Source organism: Lathamus discolor, chromosome 1, assembly GCF_037157495.1.
Source record: "Lathamus discolor isolate bLatDis1 chromosome 1, bLatDis1.hap1, whole genome shotgun sequence".
NCBI classification, from domain to species: Eukaryota; Metazoa; Chordata; class Aves; order Psittaciformes; family Psittacidae; genus Lathamus; species Lathamus discolor.
In genome coordinates this window covers 8,504,424-8,524,751 of record NC_088884.1, presented here as the reverse complement: position 1 = coordinate 8,524,751, position 20,328 = coordinate 8,504,424, and the positions used below count along the sequence as shown (strand labels likewise).

The window sequence follows — 20,328 nt, the reverse complement described above, 5'->3', positions numbered from 1 at the left end:
TTAAAATAAACCAGTTCATTTTCCCGAGGAAACATCACAGCAGAGCGTTTACACCCTCTCACTAAAGGATTCAGTAATTAAGTGTCAGAGTGGCCGTTTCTTCCTAACATCACCCGCACCTCTCTACATGTACATGCAAATGTCAACACATGGAGAAGTCACTGACCAAAAAAAGGTTCAGACAATTTGATCTTCTGAATCGTAAGAGATAAAAGTTTGGCCGTGTTTTAGCGTACCAAGCTCTGGCTGGCCAAAGCTCCATCTGATGTTTTCTAGAAAAGGAATATATATGCTAATTTATTCTCCATGATAGATATTGTCCTTAACAACAAATGCAGAACAGACATGTCCTTGGCCGCTGTGTCCTCATGCATCACTTAAATCTAGGAATTAGAAAGGGAAGAAAGCAGAAGCAAAACCCTTGAAGTGTAAAACAACCACTGTGGAACACCAGCCACCTCGAACCATCACCTCTGAAGACCCACCAAACTGGAAATCAAACGTCTTGTCCACAATCTCAAACATAAAAACTGACCTAGACTTTGGGATAAATTGAAGCAGATTGCCTCTCCTCTGCTTAGGAGATCACTGCTCACAATTCGATGGAAAACAAGACAGCCTTGGGCAAACACCTTGCAAAAGAAATGGATCCTTATTTAGAAGGCCTCTGATTCAGATAAATTCATGGTGATAGAGCAAAATTCCCTCACCATTTCATTGTCCTGAGGCAAGCAAACATATCCACTAGCTGTGGGATATGGAACAGGTAAAAGATTTCAATTCTTTTATTAAGAACTAAAACGTAGCTCCCATTTTCTACGTCCAAACAGAAGTGAAAAGGAACAGCAGGGAGAGGTAGCCTCATCACAGTCTCCACATGCTTTTGCTTGGCACAGGCCACATCTTTCTGGGACAACACTGAGGTGAATTCAGACTTGAATTTTCAAGTCACAGTTTAAGTATTTATTCTGCAATAACTGCTTACAGTTAGGCATATTTGTACTATACTGGTGGTAATTGCTGCATTGACTATATCAGAATCAGGAACCGGATCAACACGTACCCTACATTTCAGGAAATGAAGAGAAATCAACAGGAAAATCAACTCTCTTCTCCCCCCTGCCATATGCTAGAGTTAGGAGTTCATGCACCAGTATAGAAAAACAGTAACACTGAATCAAATCTGCGATCCAGTTAGGCTTACCCAAGCTCTTACTAATTATTCTACATTTAAAATTTGCATTCCTTCTTATTTATCTTTCCTCTAATGCCAAACACTATTAGCTATGCAAACCATTTTGAATAAGGTGAAGTGCTATGCACAGATCCATAAATGAGGTACCAATGGACATACAGAATTACCTATTAGTTTAACTCTTAACTATTCCAGCCCTGCACACATCCCAGCATTCCACTTATCACAGTAAGCAAAACTTCCACTGAGCTTTTTGACAGGGCTCTCAAGTTCAACTGCAACCTCTAGTGTGCACTAACAGTCATTTTTCCATCTTCGTGCTTTACTTGGTATTTATCAACACCAAATTTGATCATTATGATGCCCATTCATGTAAATAACTTAATGCTTTACAGTTCCTCATGGCCTTTCTTGATTATTAGGAAAAGAGCTGTGGTGTCACCTGCCAATGCTGCAACTTCAACCATTTTAACCTCATTTTCTTTCCAGACCACTAACCAATCAGGGAAATGCAAAACAACTCCCACAGAGCTGGAGAAACCCTCTCTGCCTTCCAACCATAATGAAAGTAATCTGCTCTTACCCTCCCCTAAGGAAGATCTTGGCCCATGATACTCCTGCAGCTCTCCCCTAAATTAGAAGGCTTCCCTTCCCCCCCCACCTCCCCCTTTCCCCTTCAATAGCATCTCACATCTTGAGAAAGAACATTTGGAAGTCTACATGAAGACATGCTTTACTGATGCCTTCAGAGACATCCGGGAGTTTAATAAGAAAACTCCCTTTGCAGAAACTGGGAGAATGTCTCATGATGTTCCAAATGTTTTGTTGTTGAAGACCTCAGTTGATCCAATGTTCTTATTCTGTTTCCTATTCTTTTGCTCATGCCTGTAGCCTTTCTAAAATGTGAAGTCATCATTCTCAGGGTGAGACTGCACATTCTAGCAGCAGCTGTACAAGATGATGGACAATGATGGTTATTCCCAGACTAAGATGCTCTGCACAAACACTCCAGGTAATCTTAAACTTAGATCATCATTCTTCCGTTAACACATCATTATATTTATGGTCTATAAAGTATGGGACAAATCAGAAGCATGTGGGGTATGGTCTCCAAACCAAAAAAAGTTTGGAGGCTTTTTAACCCTCTCCATTCTTTTCCTTCTTGAAAGGACATTTGCTAAGGATGGTAAAACACAAACAGCATGGAAGTGAAGACTATGCATTTATAGGGCTTTTGCCTTTATAGCTTACACACAGAGCCCACAACAGCAATGATCAGGGCTTCTCTGAGTGGGAGTCACTTGAGAAGGAGTCTCTTGAACAGACAGAGAACAATGAAGACAATTAGCAAGAGACAAAAAAATCATCGTTCTTCCTGTCTTCGCTTCATTAAGTCAATGCTGTTCATTCAAGCCTTTTCATTTTAAGATGGCTATGACCTTTATTCAGACAGGCCCATCTTTAAAAGAATTCCTCAAGAGTTACCCAAATCAGGGGTCAGCTGCACTGGAGTATGGGAGGCAGCTCTTCTCTTCTTCAGGCATTCCTTGGCATGCAAAGGATCCAGATATTATAAAAAGCTATTTCCAAGATAGAAAAGTTGTTTAGCTTTCAGGAAGATCCTTTGGCATGTCCTCCCTTTTATGTGTTTGCTCTGCTTTGAGTGATCCCACATTAAAATGAAACAAGGTCCTAACTCTGGAGGCAGGTCAATTAATTTAAAATGTTAACTTCCGAAAGAAAAATACATCTGAAAGAAGGAAATACCTTTCCCTTCAGTACACAGGGGTACACCTCCATGTCTGATGGAGTTTACACTAATCAAAGACAGCTACAAAGCAGGCATTGGTTGGGAAGAAGGCAGACCCCGTGCTGAGAAGGACACATTCTTACCAGCCAGTCATGTTGAAGTCACGGTAGAGCATCCTCTTCCCAACTTCCTTGCGCTGCACCCTCCGTGGAAACTCTAAATGTGTGAACTCATTTCCCAGCAAGTGGGGCTGCATGTAAGCCTGTGGGCAGAAACCAAGCCACAGACACCACACAGACATCACAAAAAAAAGGCATCATCTATGTTTAACGAGGTAGCATTACCACCCCTTCCCACTCCCTTCCCATTCACGTTCCCCCCCGTTCGTTGCTAGACAAGAAAGATTGTGAGCTCTGCTTCAGCCAACAATGTGCACATACACCAGTTCTGATACTGCGGGTGTCCAGCAGCAGCCTTACAGGGAGCAGTCCTCTTGCCCTCAAAATCCTTCTCTTCTCCCTGCTCCTTAACATTTGGGATCTCTACACTACATGCTATTCACTGACCCTGAAGAAGACTGCAGGGCTTCATAAAACAGAACACATCTTCTTTTCTAAGTCAGCTACGTGAGAGAAGGGAATGATCAAACGACATATCCATGGAGCAAGCAGAGATTTGGAGGGGTGCATGTGGAGTGAAGCTCAAGTTTTTTGACTCCCAGTTCAGTTACACCAACAACACGCAAAACCTAATATTACTACCACATTTTAATGGTCACTGCCTTGAGAAATACATTCCCTTTTACCTGCTCAGTGTGCTGCATCCCATCACATGCGACACTGCAAACAGACACGAGTTGCAGAGCAATGTCTTTTCTTGTTTTCTAAAAACCACATCGTTCATGCAGAATTGACTTTAAGAAAAACAGCAGCAGTTTTGCGTGTCACAACTGCAACTAATGTTTTTGATGGTGTTAGTGTTCAAATGCTGCTGCTGTCCTTTCTGGTGTGCTGCTTTGCAGATGCTGGGAGGCCTCTTTGCCAGAGCCGTACCCAAGGCTCATGTTCTGCAGAGCTGACTGTACTTGAGAGCATTGCAAAGCTCTTTGTCCACTGCACAACTTTCTGGTTTGGATTTATACCCAGATCACCTGATACGATAGTGTAATCCTAAGCATACCGTATTACTTATTTCCAAAATAAACTTCACATATTTTTCTTTAATATTTGCATAAATAAGCTTTTCTTCCTCCCTCCGCAGTGCCACATCGTGAGCAAGCTCTTCTGAAGCCACAGTCAAACTGGCAAGGGAACTGAAAAAAGTTGTGTTTCTTAATCTTTCTGCAGCTAGCTCTTTTTCCTTATCCAACCAGTTAAGGCAATAAAGTCTGTCTTATCTCCAGCAGCAGCTGCTGTCAGGGCAGACCAAATGAGCTGGCTTTACTTTGTGGGTTTGTCATAAATCAAGCGCTCATCAAAGGTGAGCGACAGGAAGCAGCGGAAGCCCTTATTGATCTACCTGGCAGCTATCATGCAGATAGTTCACAATAAAATATTTCCTGCATTTAAGGGCCGAGCCTGCTCCCACTCAATTTAATAGGAGTTGGATCAGGCTCAGCACATCACAACACTAACCTTCCATCAGCTTGTCCCTGTTCTCATCACCAGACATCCTTCCAGAAAACACCTTGAGCTCAGCTGAAAGAGGGTGAGCGAGACTGCTGTGTGTAGCCAAAAAGATTGCTTTCAAGAGGTGGCTCTCAAGCACACAAGTGTGATCTTGACTCTGTGATCCCTTCCTGGAACTGGAACTCCCATCAAATTCTCTCTCCACGTACAGTTAAGGGAATTAAATTTTTTCCTGCAGTCTACAGTCAGCCAAGGTCCCCTCCCCAAAGCAAATATTGTTTTCAAGGACCCTCTAAATTGGATCACTGTTCCTCATTATAGAAATGGCTGAAAAGCACTAGTGACTTCTGAGAGGTCTAGCAGTATTAGTCCAGATGAGGTTTTTCATACTTCCAGAACTCTGAAATCTTGATTTAAAAGTACACGTGAACTTCTAATTTTTAGTTATTTTCATTCCAGTTGCAAAAAAGATGGAACATCCCTAATGATTTATGTGATGTATTGCTACACACTGACTGCAGAAAGGTGGGCTTTTTGGGGGTATTTTTTCAATTCTTTCTAGTCTACGCCATTGTAAACAATGAAGTCAGTCTGCTCTGAAAGTGCAATTCAGTTCACTATTAAAAATGCACAGCCTATCTTGATTAAATCATTACGAACCACTTCTAGCTAAAGACTACTGTCACCAGATTACAAAACAGGACGCCTTATTTAAGGCAAAAAAGACTCATACCTGACATCAAAATTAAGTTATTTAACCTTTGAATTACAAGATTACTTATTAGGCTGGATCACAGGTCCAGAAGAGAAAAAAGTTGCAGGATTTTATAATTTTTCCCCTTGAAAACAAGAATTTTCTTTATTGAAAAGGTAAAGCAATTGGGGAGAGACTGCATTTCATACAGATTTACTCAAATGGAAAGTCTGAGGTCACAAGCGAAATAAGATTAATAAAGCTGGCAGAGTTGCCAGTGGACTGCTAATGTTCAAGTAAGATTTCTCTTCTGCAGCCAAGCCTCAATGCTTGATTTACAATCCAGGGATCTTAACTTGATTCTAATATTTTTTGGCGTCAGTGGAACAGAGGGAAAAGAGCAATTTGGAAGCTTCTAGTGCCTGTGAGCTGAATTCTTATGCGAAGAAACAGGGATTTTTGTTGGGCTTCTCCCCACTCCCCCCTAGTTTTCTGTATTTTTTACTCTTTTGTTTTTAACAGTTATTTTTGATACTTCACTGGTGATTCTGCAGAGAGAACAATGTTCTACTATAAAACTCAGCTGCAACTTCCAGTCAGGCTTGTTGAGAACTGTTCTCCAGTTACTGTAAGGCAGAACTCTTCTCCACCCCAATCAACCTATGCCGGGCAGCAGAACCAGAGATCGAATAAAAAGCAAGGCTTCAAAAATCTACAGATCTTTCAAGTAGATATACAGGCAGACACCACGAAATCCCCCCAGGTGATCAAAGGAGAAACAAAATAGTAAGTGAACTGACTACCAGAACTTCATCACTGATGAGGCAGCATATTTTTTATCTTCTGTTTAACCTCAATTTGCAAGAAACTCAGATCAGAAACACCATTCAGAGAACTTAAAATTTAAAGAACAGTGACTGTCAAACGCTTTGTATATCCTTACAAGGTATGTTCAGACAATATTGTTCTTCTGTGTCATGGAACTGGAGTATTCGCCATCATTTTTCTTTCAGAAGTTATCACAGGTTTTGGACATAAATCTGGCATAGTGTGCACCATGTGTTTGTGGTACTCTGCCATTTTATGGTGTATTTGGTGCCTGGATGTATTACATTCAGTATTAGCTGTTTAAAATGGAGCCTGCTCAAGGAAATATTAGTCACATTTCTTTGAAAAGGCCATTTACTTCCTGCTGTTTCCTGGTGATCAGCAAAGCAAACATGAAATTAAGATAAACCCAGACTAACACAGTAGTGTGTCAGTTAATTAGGCGGCAGGGAACACTGCATGCATCTTATTGTACCTCGATAAGGTCTGCTGATGCCTTTTCCATCTCCTCCAGTATGCACTGCTCTGGCACATCACCAGCACTAGCAGTTTCACTGTATTTTGTGCTATTTTCAGATATGCTGTTTTCCCCTATGCCCACTATATCTTACAACTTTACCCTCTTATAGTGTGCCATTTTCTCCAACAGGATATTCTACTATATGGGACTGATGAATGCACAGCACAATTCATCCAGAAGTTTAGTGAATTACTCAGCCATTATCATATGGACATGTTTAAGACAAACAGAAGTTAAAACTAAAAGAGGTGGTGGTAGAATAAAAAGAGGAAAGTGAGAGCCAAATCAGTCCCTGGACTGGTCTCTCCTCTTACGGCATGCCAGGACCCTTTCCATAAATCCACACATCTCTTTTGCCACAGCATCATGCAGTGTGTCAGATGGCCAGAGCAATCCTATGCTAGGTAAGGCAGGGAGCCACAAAGAATTAACATGCATCTGACTTGTAATTGAAGCACTGAACCGACATTTGGGAGATCTAGGTTCATTTCCTCTTCAGGCTGGGTCCCCCAGACATTCTTCAGCAGGTAAGTTAGCATCATTTAACTCTTGCCTGAACGATGAAATAAGAAGAGGTCTTCCTTGAACCCATGCTTATCCGGGCTCATGAACCTTTGTCTGAATAGTACCAAACTCAAAGAGCATCTACAACTCACACCCACTAATGGCCACTCAGTCTCTACTAGTGGTAAAGCCTGGCCTGGTACAACTAATGCACCAACTTTGGTCTGAGCTGTGAACTTTTTGGGGCACCGCCTGGCTACTACACACATGGACACAGTATGCAGTAACACCATGCTGACCTCACATGACATCTTCAAAGTGCAACTTTGATAACTAATAAATACACCCATCTGCAATGCATTCATACATCATTCATTTTGAACATGTTTTCCAAAGAAATAAGTAACAAAATCTATGCCATTTACTGTTCCAATTTAGACTATCGTGAGTGAAATTAATAGTCTCCTCAGAAGATGAAAGGAAAATTGCTTCTGGCAGTCATTGCCTGCACAACTGCTGAATGTAACACAGCAGTTCCCAGTCAACCCTGGATTTTGGTTTTGCTCAAGATACACTGATACAGAAGCCAGGGCTGTCCTGGAGTAGGCGTTGTGTGGAGCTCTCCTGACACAGTGCTAAAAAGAAAAGCCAGACACAAAAATTCAAAAGGAAAGGAGGTTCATGAATGCCCGCCCATAGAACAGAAGCAGTATGGTGCAGAAGCCAAAGGACCAAGGGAATACTGGTGCAATACTTTCACACCTTACATCTTAAGCGCTCTCTGACTGAAGGATCAATTGCCTTCAGCAATATTCTTGCAAGTCCCCTGACACAGAAGACTGCCTCTGCCATATGGCCTACCTGAAATCTGCAGCTGAATGCTACCCTCACTGCAAAAAAGAAGGGGTGCAGGTGGAGACAGAGGGATGACCATGCCCAAGGCTGTTCAAAAGTCATAATGACTGGGTAGACAACTTGTTCTTTTGAGTTTGCCATGCCAGATGCCTATGCCCAAAGCCAGTCTCGGATTCATGCTAATAAAATTGCATTAAAAAGGGGTCTGGATAGGGAAGACATTTGTGTGTCCATCTCCCATCCCTCCAGTTACTCAACCCGTACTAGCTGAAGCACAGTTTTGTCTAAGACTAGGCTAGAGAACTTCATATAGAGATGCTCACACGATCTGAACAACTGGTTATCCTGCGGACTTCTTTGCACATGGAAATAAAAGCCCAGAAAAGAGGACCTAAACTAACATCCTGTGTGGCCAAAGCAAATAATAGGCACTAAAGGCAGAAGAAAGCTTATTTGCCCTGACTGTGCTAACAGTGTCTACTTGCACAGGGAAGCAACGCTCAGAAGCCTGTAGGCTGTAAATCCATACCCTCCCTTTGCCTGTGCAGTAGCGTTCCCACAGTGAACAGTATCTCTGCGTTTGCCAAGTAAAACATTAATGCTGAAATGATTAAGTGATTTTCTTCCTATTGTGCAGGAAGAGCAGTGCAACACATCTGAAACAAACAAAAAAAATCACCTTTAACTGAAAATAAGAAAATAAATCTAAAGTAGCTAACTTTCAGACAAGAGCAGCAGAGGAGAGATGTTGATGGTGCAATAGACTGATAGCAGAACCTGTGCACAGCCAAGGTGAGTAAGGAGAATTATTTGGGATCTAATCAGTAAGACAGATGCAACCTTTGGAGCGTAATGTTTATGCCAACTTTGTAAGAAATTTGGGAGTCTTCTATTTATTTTTTTTTACTAGATTAAAAAATGTTACTTATAAAATGTTACATTTGAAATTCTCTCTAATTTGGTTTCACACTCTTGCTGTCCTGCACGTATTTTCTTTGAACATGATACCCATAGATCTGGCATACTTGTTACATACAGAATTAAAATAAACAAACAAAGGTAAAGGAATTTTCCAAATGAAACAGCAGAAAGGCTTTTCATATCAGCTGCTGTTTTCAAACATAAGCCAGAAAGGACATCAAAAGAGAAAAAATCCCTTGTAGGCAATGCTTTATCTGTATTTCCTACAGAAGTAGTAGGCTCCCTAGATACTAAAGATACCTTTTATTTTAAAGGCAAACAAATTATTTTAAATGTAACTGAATTGTAAATATTTATTAGGCCTCTCTTCCATTTGGTTCGCTGAATACAAATACTCCCAAAGCACTATTTCCTCTGAAATTTTCCGCTTTAAGCCAGTGAACCTGACTAAAAATCAAACATGACAATTGTGGAAACATTCGAAATTTTTCTCTAAAACCTTCCACCACTGGCATTTTGCCTGCTCTGAAATCACAGTGCTTGGGCCAGTCTTAAGAGACACTCTAAGACCAGGCAATGCCACTACACTTGCCTGTCCACCTCTTGTCAGGCAAAGGTGACAGTAAGCCTGCCTTGGCTTAAACTTTTGGAAGCTTTCTAAAAGGAAAAAGCAGAGACCCAGAAGAAGCACAAAAGAAATCTCTTAAGTCACATCAGGAATGATGCCTTGACAAACACCCAGGCAAGTTCAACTGACTGATTCAACCATCAATGAAAAGCTCAAAGAGAAACAAGATTATTGCATGATAAACACCACCATACATTCTGACTTCTGTTTCTTGGGCAGCTTATCAGCCAACTTGGTGTATAAAGCATCCCACATGTCCTCAGCTGGTTATCTTGTCCCTTTAAGGGTGCTGCTACACTAAATACAACTAGTCTTTCTTCACCCATCCTATCTTGCAGCTACTAATGCTCACTGACATAATCTCAAAGTTGGATATATTTTCCCTGATTGAGATAGTATTGGCATACTATTAAGAGTAAATGAATAAAACCCTGCAATATCATCCACACACCAAAAGCAGTCTGTGATATTTTATACTGTCACATGCTAAACCCTGGGATGGACTGAAATACCTCTGTGGCTTGTTAGCTCTATGTTTGAGCTCTCATTATCCAACATCAATGACCTACTGAAGGTTTGCAGCTAAACAAGGTACACGAGCATAGCCATACTAATTGATGGCCTTCATAGAAGAGGTAAGGCTCTTTTCATTGGGATTTGCACCACCAAGCTTTTCTCCACATTTACTGATGGCTAAAAGACATACATGGTGGTCAGTGGGTATATGTTCCTTCAGTAACCCGTAGTAACTCAGCAGCACTTGTATGAACCACAGATATTACTGGGCAATGCTTGCCATCAGCAGCACCTGGTATGGTCCTCAGGTCTCTTACCAGATACTGAAGTCGCTGGCGTTCAGTCTCTGGAGTGAATTCTGAAGACATTGGAATAACTTCACCGTTTCGTATTATTATAGCCCTGTAACAGTAATAAAACATTATCAGTACAGAAAAAAATAAAAATTAAAACTACCCAGAAAACCATAGGGTATGGTCACACTCTTATTCTCTTCAGTCATAGCAAAATAAAGCCATTTCTTTTCTACTGAAGCTGCCAGCAGAACAGGATAGTAATTCCTGCTCTGAATCCTTTAGGCTGGATAATAAAGTATATTTGTATATGCCAAGTTCATTTCAGAGCTTACAAAAACATCCAAGCAACAAAGGCAAGAGTTATTTCAGTTGATGTCTACAGGGTATCCTTATTAAGCAAAATGCAGACACCCAGAGGAGATGCTGCAGAATCACTGATTGTAGAACAACTCTGTGCAGGTTTTAATCCCAGTTGTGGCTGACACTGTCTAAACTGCTGGCTTCAAATGACTCATGCAAGCACTTTCCAATTATTGATTGGTCATATGTCATGTCAGAACATTTCTACTCCAGCAGCAAATGGAAAAGGCAAAGCAAATCCTGTTTAACACAGATTTAACTAGTTACGTGCTGGAAGATGACAGCTAATGGAATGACTATGGATCAACCAAATTTTACATACACTACTGCAACAGGCAGAAGAAATTCTCTCAAACACCTGCCTGTTGCCTCTTAACAATCTGCTATGCTGCATGAAAAATACAGTCAGATTCTTCCCTGGTGTAATGCCACTGGCTGAAACACAGTCGCAAGAAGGAAGAATTTACCCAGTATTTCTACCGTATTCTGCAGTCTTGCATTCACTCACAGAAGTGGGTTCTTTTATCTTTCCATTACTTACACAGCTCTATAAGTCCAATAATGCTTGGTGCTTTTGAAGAGCTGGATGAACTATATATATCATCCCAAAGATTTTAATGCCCGTTTTGGAGCTGTTTCTCAACCATCAGTAGATTAATTCAGTGTTTGGAAAGCAGCAGTGTACCAGGCTTTGGTGTAGATAAAAAAAAGCAACTGTGGCTTGGATTCCAGTTTCTGTATGCTTTAAATGGCCTCCTTTCTGCGATCTTTTCATCCCCTTGATGTGATATTTACATGCTCACTTAGTTCTCTTGATGATTTGATCAATTCAATGGCATTGTTTCTAAGCCAGGTATTCTGATGGCACTGCAATGCATCCAACAAATATGGCAGACACACAACAACTGAAAACCTAACTTCTAAATTCAAAACACAGGCATCTTGAGAAAACCAGCCTAGGTACAGACCAGCTTTGTAAAATTAGTGGCATGGGATATCTTTCCAAACCTTCCAGATATGATACTAACTAAAATTGTCTCCAAATGATCTTCTGCATAGCTGGTATGCAAAAGGAAAGCATTATCAGAGAGGAAAGGAACTGTTCACATGTCTGAGATTCATATGGCAAAGAACAGACAGGTACAGGATGAAGCTACAGTGGGAGAGGTGGGAAAAGGCTCTACTGATGAGGGAAAAACAGCTCTGCTTTGACAGATAACAAATTTACTGCTCCAGGACTTCCAGCACTCCCTTGCAAATAATCTTGCGTAGAAATTACAGGTGGCAGGAGTGTAACCTACATACTGACAGCTCCCACCGGCCCTCCACTGCTACAATTAAAAACAACATTGTGTGCTTGAAATGAGACAGACTTGGTGGTGGTAACTCATTAATTTCTGAAGAGAAAGTTGTGCAGAATTTTTGGTGGAGTTTTTTTTCCCCTTTCTGAGTACATTACAGGCTTACAGAAATGCTGGTCCAATAAAAAATAATAAAGGTTTGCTTAAAAGTTTCTTTGGATTTCTGAGACAGTCATTTAAAAATCAAACCACTTAAACCGCTTTTCTGCAACAACACCTTTGCTTTTAGTTTTGCAATACCTAAGGTATTCAGCTTTGAACCAGGCTCATTTACTCAAAGACAGTGAACAGTTTTTATAGCCTTTCCATATGTAATTTGAGTCACTTGAGTAAGCCTCCATTTAAGGGGACTGTGAGTACAGCGTAAGTACTCTGGCAACAGTCTAGAGTAGGGTGATCAAAGGAGCTGATCAGACACTAACCAAATTTTACACTCTAGTTTAAGAGAGTCATAAGGGATCTGCTGATTGCGTGCTTGTCTGAAAGAGCCAATATAAAAACACACATTGATATAACTGCTAGTGTGTCAGGCTAATTTTCTAATTATCCTTTGCTTCCCCTTTAATCACCATTTCCACAGGAAATCCATATTTTAAAGACCACTCAGACCAGTCTGGGTTCACCTTTTTCTTTGTGCACACTGACATACTTCCTATATACGTCGATAGCTATCATTCTCACTTCTATGGGTAGAATTGGGCCCTGAGGGACTCACATCATATAAAAAGCAATTCAGAGGCGAGTGGGTCAACCTTTCATGGCTCAACTTATTTTCACTAGAAATTGCAGCCACCTGGGATGAAAAGCACAACCCAGCACAAGAAAAAATAATCTTTGGAGGGGGGGAATTAAAGCAATGCTGTTGATACCTGATAAAACACAGCCTCAGCTTTATGTTTTTCATTAATGTTTTCAGCAGTTGGACTTTATTCAACTTGAAAGTTACAGCTGCTCATAAGAGTCAGATGATTTGATACGAGGAATTAGACAGCTCTAGATATGAGTAACAGGAGGGATGCAGACATGCATGTACAGGTTACTGGCCTGAATTCAGCTGTGGTGGGCTCATTATCTTCTTACCAGGCTCTTTACCTTTCCGCATTAGCTGGTCAGCCATCTCATGACAGCAAAGCGTATTTCTGACAGCCCAAGTGACAAAAATGGAGACGTTCATCAGCCGTCTCACTGGAGATGCTGGGTGCGAAAGCCTGGTCCAGGAGCCACCCTAATCGGTAGGTTTTTCCCCTGTGACTGAAGAGATGCCAAATCAGGCCCTAATTGGGTTTGGAGACTGAGCTGCCCTTTCCATGACCTCGCAGTGACAGAGCTGCCAAGCACTGACTGAAGGCTTTTCCCACCAAGCAACCTCCAGAGCCTTGAATTCAATAGCCCAAAGTCAATAACTGCTCACAGGGAGGGAGCCTGGCTGACGCAGCAGCCACAAACAGCCCAGCAACTGCTTTTAGAGACCCACTCTATACGGTCGCGCAGGACAATTAATTTTGACTTTATGCTTCCTAATGGACTAAGCAGCAACATGGTGCTATGTGAACATTACTGCTTCTGCCGTGCATGAAAGATGCATGTGCACCATGAAATAGTGCTCTGAAAGCATTTAGCTCCCCGTGCATTGTGGAAATATGAATGTATTATTTTATACCAGAATACAGCTGTCCTATTAAACTGTCAGAAGTAGCTACATACGAAGCAAGAGGAACTCGAAGAGATGCAATGCCCAGAGAGCATCCGATTCTGCCATGTTTAATAGTGACATTTTAATTTCAGCCACACTGGTGAAACACATTATAGCAGAGCCACAGGGTGAGCCTGCCAAAGGCAGACAGATGATTCATGTTTGCAGGGAACAAGTATGTCAACACTAACCAAATATTCTCTGCTGACAAGGTTGCTTCAGACCCGTACCAGTCATTAATTTATATCACCAATGAAGCAGTAATTGAAAAACAAAAGTTTTTTTTGGCAGCATAGGAAACTGGGAGTCGCAGATCTGCAGCCCCCTCAGTGTATCGCCCTCCAAGCTCTGTGGCTCTGATACTCTCTCTCTACACAGTATCATTCACAGTGAGCAAACAGGAGAAACTGCTCTTAGTCTTGAGGCCATTGAGGCCATTAAGTCACTTATTTTGATCCCTTCTAAAAAAAAACTATAGATTTCCCTTCATCTTGAACCAAGCTATCTAATTCTCCACCCACATGAACTACAGGATTGTACTTGCCCCTGCATTTCACAGATATGTGCTCTGCATGACTAAAAAAGTATGTTCCCTAATCCAAACCTGATAAATATTAACAGAAAACAGGAATATATCAGGGAAAAATAAGTCCCCAAGACACAGCTGAAGTAACCTAAAATGGAAGTAGTAAGAATCTGATTTTGTATCTCTCCTCAAGCTACTTCACCGAGTTTTTCTGATTCAGAGAAGCCGTGCCTTGAGTAACTAAGCGTGGAGCAAGAGATGTGCCAGTGCTTCGGTGCGTAAGGTGGGACTGGCAGTCATAGCACATCCTGCAGTGGCCTATGTCTGCTCAGTCACAAGCAAATGCAAAGAAACACCAGGAACTTAAAAGGCTGCATGTAAATCTACAGAATATACAACATTTATCTTTTGAATTGACATAAACTGCATAGTCCATGGTCACAGTCCAAATTCACAGAGAACCTTAAGTATACGGTTATTTTCTATATTCAGATTCAAAGACGTATTTGGTGCTTTAGTATATATCCCCTTTTTAAAAGTGTGGTGAAGGAAGCAACAAAAGGGTAAAAATCTGCTGCTGTGTTCTACTGCTGCTGTCACACTCAGGATGTAGCAACAACACTGGCTTAAATACTAACATATCAATTGCTTTGCATTTTTAATATGAATAAAACAGCCACCTCTCCTTGAATCAAGCAGGGTTTGGGTTTGTTTTCTTTTTTCTTTTTTGTGAAGAACACAATCAGCTCAGAATTACACAGCATCCTTTCTGAGTTTCTTATGAGAAACAAACAGAGGGAAACTCATACATTTTTGAGGAAGCTATTGTTAGTTACTCTCATTTAATCATACAGAGAAAGAAACACTTTAGTGAACAAGGTCAAAAGTGTAATTTCACCGCTGTCACGGGTCTATTGGGATTCTGGTGCTCAAAACAAAGAGGCATCTCCTACTGTTAGGAGTATTCAGGGGATACCCTGATTCCATCACACACTTTTTCAGCCAAAAATTATTTGAAACACAACTTTAAACTGCACATTTCTACAACAGAGGACAAAAATCTGGTAAAGGTGACAAAGAGAGACCATTTGGAAAACCTTTTTTGACAGTGTATATCAATTCCAAGCCACAGGGAGGATGTATCTGTTTTGTCAAAAGGTGTTAAGCATTGTGGATTCAGTACAGATGAAGCAGACCTGTCTGGTCTGTCTGAAGGGGTATTAGAAATGTGTCAATGGAAAAGAAAGAGGGATTAAACTGACAGAAAGAATAAGGCAGGGTTTTATTACATTGAAAGGGGAGCCAAGCAGTAGATTTTAATTAGGTGTGTCACAAAATAGCTGATAAAAGAAAATCCTAGAACTATGAAATCAGTCTACACGGGTACTTGTTTACTACGGTAACTAAATGCATATATTTAAAGAAGCCAAGGAAGAGTAATGCTAATGTCTGCTGAGCTACAAAACAGGTTTATGTTTACATTTTCCTAACTGCTAAGAAATTACAGAAGATTATTATAAAAAGATTAAAAACCCCAAAAAGTGTTTCTGTCCTCTTTAAATCAAGTACTGGAACTTACAGCCATCGTGATTACTGATGACTTTTAATACGTTCAGCCCTGGCACCTTGGCTTCACTTATTATGGACTGAATTACTCTCCCTTAGTCCCACGCAGACTCATTTCTCAATGTTTCTTTAGAAGCCAGGTGAACAAACACCTCACTGCACTGGCAGTAATCATGGAACTACAGTGCAAAGCCTTTAAATGATTTCCTTAATTTTATGAATTAAGGCAGGCTGGCGATAGTGAAATAAACCATTATATAATGTTTAGCTGGCACTAAAACAGGTCCTAGCGATGACATATCCATCACCATAAAACTCAGAGGTGAAAGTAGCAACCCTCAGCAACACCAGTGGAAAAACACCCTGGCCACCTCCCACCTCCAATACCCAAGAGATGTTTCACAAATGCCTGAACTCCTACTCGGCATCGCTACCAAGAATAAAACAAGCAACAACTCAGGGAGGGGGGAGAGGGAATGAAAATTGCCTCAGTCCTCGTTTTCCATCTACTGCCACTCAACAGTCTTGCCACCCTGGTTTCTTCACATTTTTTCAGCACAAACATCAGGCTGTCCACAGATATATTGTGACAGAATAGAAACAGTGGATCATTTTTTTTCCCAGCCAAAGCAAGCCAGCCTTAGAGGGAACACAGTCTTCCTGCTTGTAGCTCCTCCTGTCACAATGTAGTCTACTTGTGTACACCCTGCTTAAAGCAGGCTGCTCGGACCCATTCATTCATCACTTGGGGCATCTTCAGCTCCCTGAAGCCAATAGAAGGTGCAAGAACTTGCCTTGGTGAAGTGCTGCAAAAGTAACTTCCTACGGGAGTATGCTTCAGTGTTTCCTGCAGGAACAATGAAGAACCCTCCCAGACTTGCTGCTAAGGCCTTTTGCAGACTGCCAGCCACCCTGGCTGCTCTGAGGGTTAAAAACTCTGCAGCACAACTGCCAAGTACATCCCTGCTTCAACAAGACACCTGCCAGGTGTTCCCAGGTATTTCATTCAGGGGCCTTTTTTCATGTCCTCGCACCAGCAGGGATCCAAGCATGCTACAGCTCTCCTGTGGCAACATGAGAACCTGTTCCTGCCTTTGAAAAGAACCAGGGAAAGAAATTATGAAATCCAGTCCCTGCAAGAAACCCTAAAAATCATCTTTCAGAGGCACCTACAAGCATACGAGCTGGTCCTGTGCACATGTGTGTAGAGCTTTACACTGTTTCCAGTTACTCAATTCACTCATATTTATATTTCTAATGCTTATTTAGTAATTCTTGTGGAGAAAGCCTCTGGGCAAAATGAGGCTGCTGATATACTCTAAAGCCACTATTGCAGCGCTCTGTTTTTTCTAAATGAATTGCATTATTTTTAATAAAGGCTCACAAATGGGCAAATAAAAGCTGATTCTCAAAGCAAAATAATATTCATAGATTTCTATGGAATGGCTTACTTCTCATCTACGCTAGCACCTGAGCCAGTCAGCTTCTTCCTTACTGCCACCAATAAAATCTGAATTTTTAGAACTGATCTCATATTCTGTCCTATGCATTCAACTAACAACTTAGCAAGCAGAAGTTAAAGGGATTTGCTACACCTGGCAGCCCCCTCTGCCCTGTATATTGCATCCAACAGTGAGAAGCACTTGGACACCGCCAAAGCTAACTAAATTACTTCAGTTGTTTCTGCCTCACTACTCATTGTACAGTTTTAAATTAAATATAACACTGAGCTTGCAGGTTATCTACAGAGGAGATAGCCTGGGCAAGACAGCCTGGTAAAGACACAGTGCCTGGTCATTTTTGACCCCACGAGCTGCATGCTTCCAGTTCTCCGTGCCTCTTTGGCAAGCTGCAGCTTCATTCCAATGGGGCTCTCCTGTGAATTCCCTGCTCTAGTTTAGTTCCTCAAGTGTATTGCTGGTCTGATGCAATCTAAGTATGGAGTTATAATTAGCAGTTGGCTTATTATTAGCAGTTGGCTTTATTAAGTGTTTCATTTTAGGGCTAATTACACATTTTTTCATACTGCCACAGATGGCACTGGCTATCTGTATTTCATCTGATCTCTGTTTTCTCCTTTAATCAGGAAAGTAACTTTTTCTACTGAATCAGTGCTGACTTTCTATGTTTACCTATACACTTCTAATATTATCTACACTGGTTCCAGTAGCACTAAACCAAAGCAAATGAACTAAACTAAAACGCTTTGTAATTAACTTGTACTTTTCTGTTGGTTTACATCTGAACCCACTGATCTTCCACAGGAGTTCAGCTGGTAGCTAGGAAGCTATTACAAGCCAGATTACAGTGAGTTTATAGTGGTACTGCTATCACACAAAAACTGCCCAGCATCCTTAGGTTGAAGATTTGCTGCCCTCACGGGATTCATTTTGCCCATGATGATTTCACTGTATTCTTCATTTGAACACAGCTAGGTCCAGGGTTGTGATGATGATCCACCACCACAGTTCTGTATCAGGGCTGAACAACATGCCGCCAATTACTCAGGCCGTGCCAGGGAAATGAACAAAGAAGTGCAGTCACGTCTCTGCGGCCAGCTTTGAGCCTCAGGACTGGTATCTGTGGAATCAAAAGTCTTTTCCCTGCTGTCCAGGATATCACATTCATCTCCAGGACGAGTTACTATGGCAACTAAACCTGGGCTTAGTGGATGAAGGCATAGCTGTGCAAGTCAGTGTTTATTTTGCCAGTAATATGGCTGGGATATGGCTGACCACGTAAGATGGGAGAAGCACGCATTTCCCTTCCTTCCCCATCTTCACTGTCTTACCACTGACGAAGCCAGAATGACTTTCAGCACCTAAGGTATCACATCTACTTCAATCTCAGCTGTTCTGCTTAATTCAGTGGCAGCTGCAGGATATTGGAACAAGCTGGACTGAGAAGTAAAAGCAGGCTGAAAGCAGCACTCTCTGCTCACTCTGCAGGAGTGAATTTTTACCTAAGTCCTGCTTCATTCACCCACACAAGTGACAAGGCTTGAAGCCCTTGCTAAAAGCCCCCAGAGCAGGACTCAAGACTACACTGCATAGCTGCTGCTAAGACTGAATGGCCTGGGCTGCCTGGCAAGCTCACAGTATTCAGGGGATGAGAAAAGCTTTCCAACACAGTAAGGACAGCAGCAGATTTGAAACATTCACTAAGCAAGCCTGGGGTGCTACCCCAGTCCACCTTTCATAGTATGCATGGGAGCTAGTGGTCCAGGCACCCGAGCCTGCTTAGCATGCCTGGGCCCTGGCAGTATAACACTGGAATGAAGAACCTGCAGGTGTCTCTGGGGTCAGCTATAAAGGCACAGATTAAGAAAAAGATGGTTTCTGAGCTTTAAGCACTGCACTGGAAGATCTGGATTCCGGTATATTTACTTATACCATGAGCTGCCTCTATCAGAGGTCACAGGCTTTTTATGTATCAGTAAAGTACTGGTAAAAAAGTGATTAAAATTACATCTTTGCACCCTTTGTCCTTCTTGCCTCAGACACTATAAACTCTACAGGCTATACACAAAGATGCTATTATAGTGGGAGTTTTTCCTTGATTAGTGCTTAAATTTACCAATAAAAATAGGCAGCAGGGGAATTTTTACTTACAGTGGCAGCAACCAGCTTTTTTTTTTTTTGTTGGGTTTTGCTGGTTTCAGGTTTTTCTTCCTTTTTCTAAAGGCTGACAACCTATGAGAATGAAAGTTAACAGAATTCATCGCTCCTGGAAACTAATACAAATGAACTGCAGCTTTCCAGTTTACTGGTATTACTTCAGCAGCCAAAATTCCTCTCCTTCCTCATAATCTGGAGCATAAGGACTTCCTGGATAGATGATGTCTGTGTGGTTAGGACCAAAGACTTAACTGAATCTGCCACTCACTGAGAATGTTTACAATGGCTTCAACACCTGTTAGATTGCCACAGACATTGCTAAGACATACTCTCTCCCAAGGAAAACAAAGAATTTGAAGACGAGGCAGGACATTTGCTTTGTTTTCAAAAGCCTATGAACATTTCCTGCCAAATTAATAATTTCTGCCAAGTCAGTGCTGCGTAGGACGTGCCAGCACCCTGGAACTTGTCATTCACTGGATTGCTAGGAAACACCCTTCCTCATCACTGCACTTTGAGCGCAACAACTTATTTCTGATCCAACACCTTTTCTCCACACCTCACTTGAAGTGTTTCCTGAAGTGCCTCCAAAAGCTTTACCCAGCACAAACCCCAGCAATATCTGAGGTTGCTGCTATTCCTATGAATCCATTGCTCTTGCTTCTCCCTGGAAGGAGCCCAAGCATGAGAAAAGGAGCAGAAGTGCTTTCTGCAGGCCTGCAAGTCAGGCTTCTAAGGAAAAGAAGCTGAGGAAACAGAGATATGGGACTTGGCCCATCTTAGTGTGACTAAGATGACATGTTCTTTTCCAGCTTTTTGGTTAGGCAGGATCAGACTTCTCTACCTACCAAACTACAGTCAGTGAATGAG

At 41.6% G+C, this 20,328-nt stretch overlaps 1 protein-coding gene across 5 annotated transcripts in view; it reads right to left on the bottom strand.

The window, feature by feature from the left end:
• The window catches only part of PPM1H (protein phosphatase, Mg2+/Mn2+ dependent 1H), a 166,726-nt gene that overhangs the window by 51,962 nt on the left and 94,436 nt on the right, over positions 1-20,328 (bottom strand). For all 5 annotated transcript variants that reach the window (XR_010613675.1, XM_065684378.1, XM_065684449.1 and 2 more), the window contains exons 5-6: positions 10,357-10,441; positions 3,089-3,207 (exon numbers count right to left, since the gene is read on the bottom strand). Coding sequence is in view for 4 of the 5 variants with exons in the window: in XM_065684378.1 (XP_065540450.1) it covers positions 3,089-3,207; positions 10,357-10,441 (204 nt within the window). In the remaining variant the exon portion in view is untranslated. The remainder of the gene's footprint in view (positions 1-3,088; positions 3,208-10,356; positions 10,442-20,328) is intronic.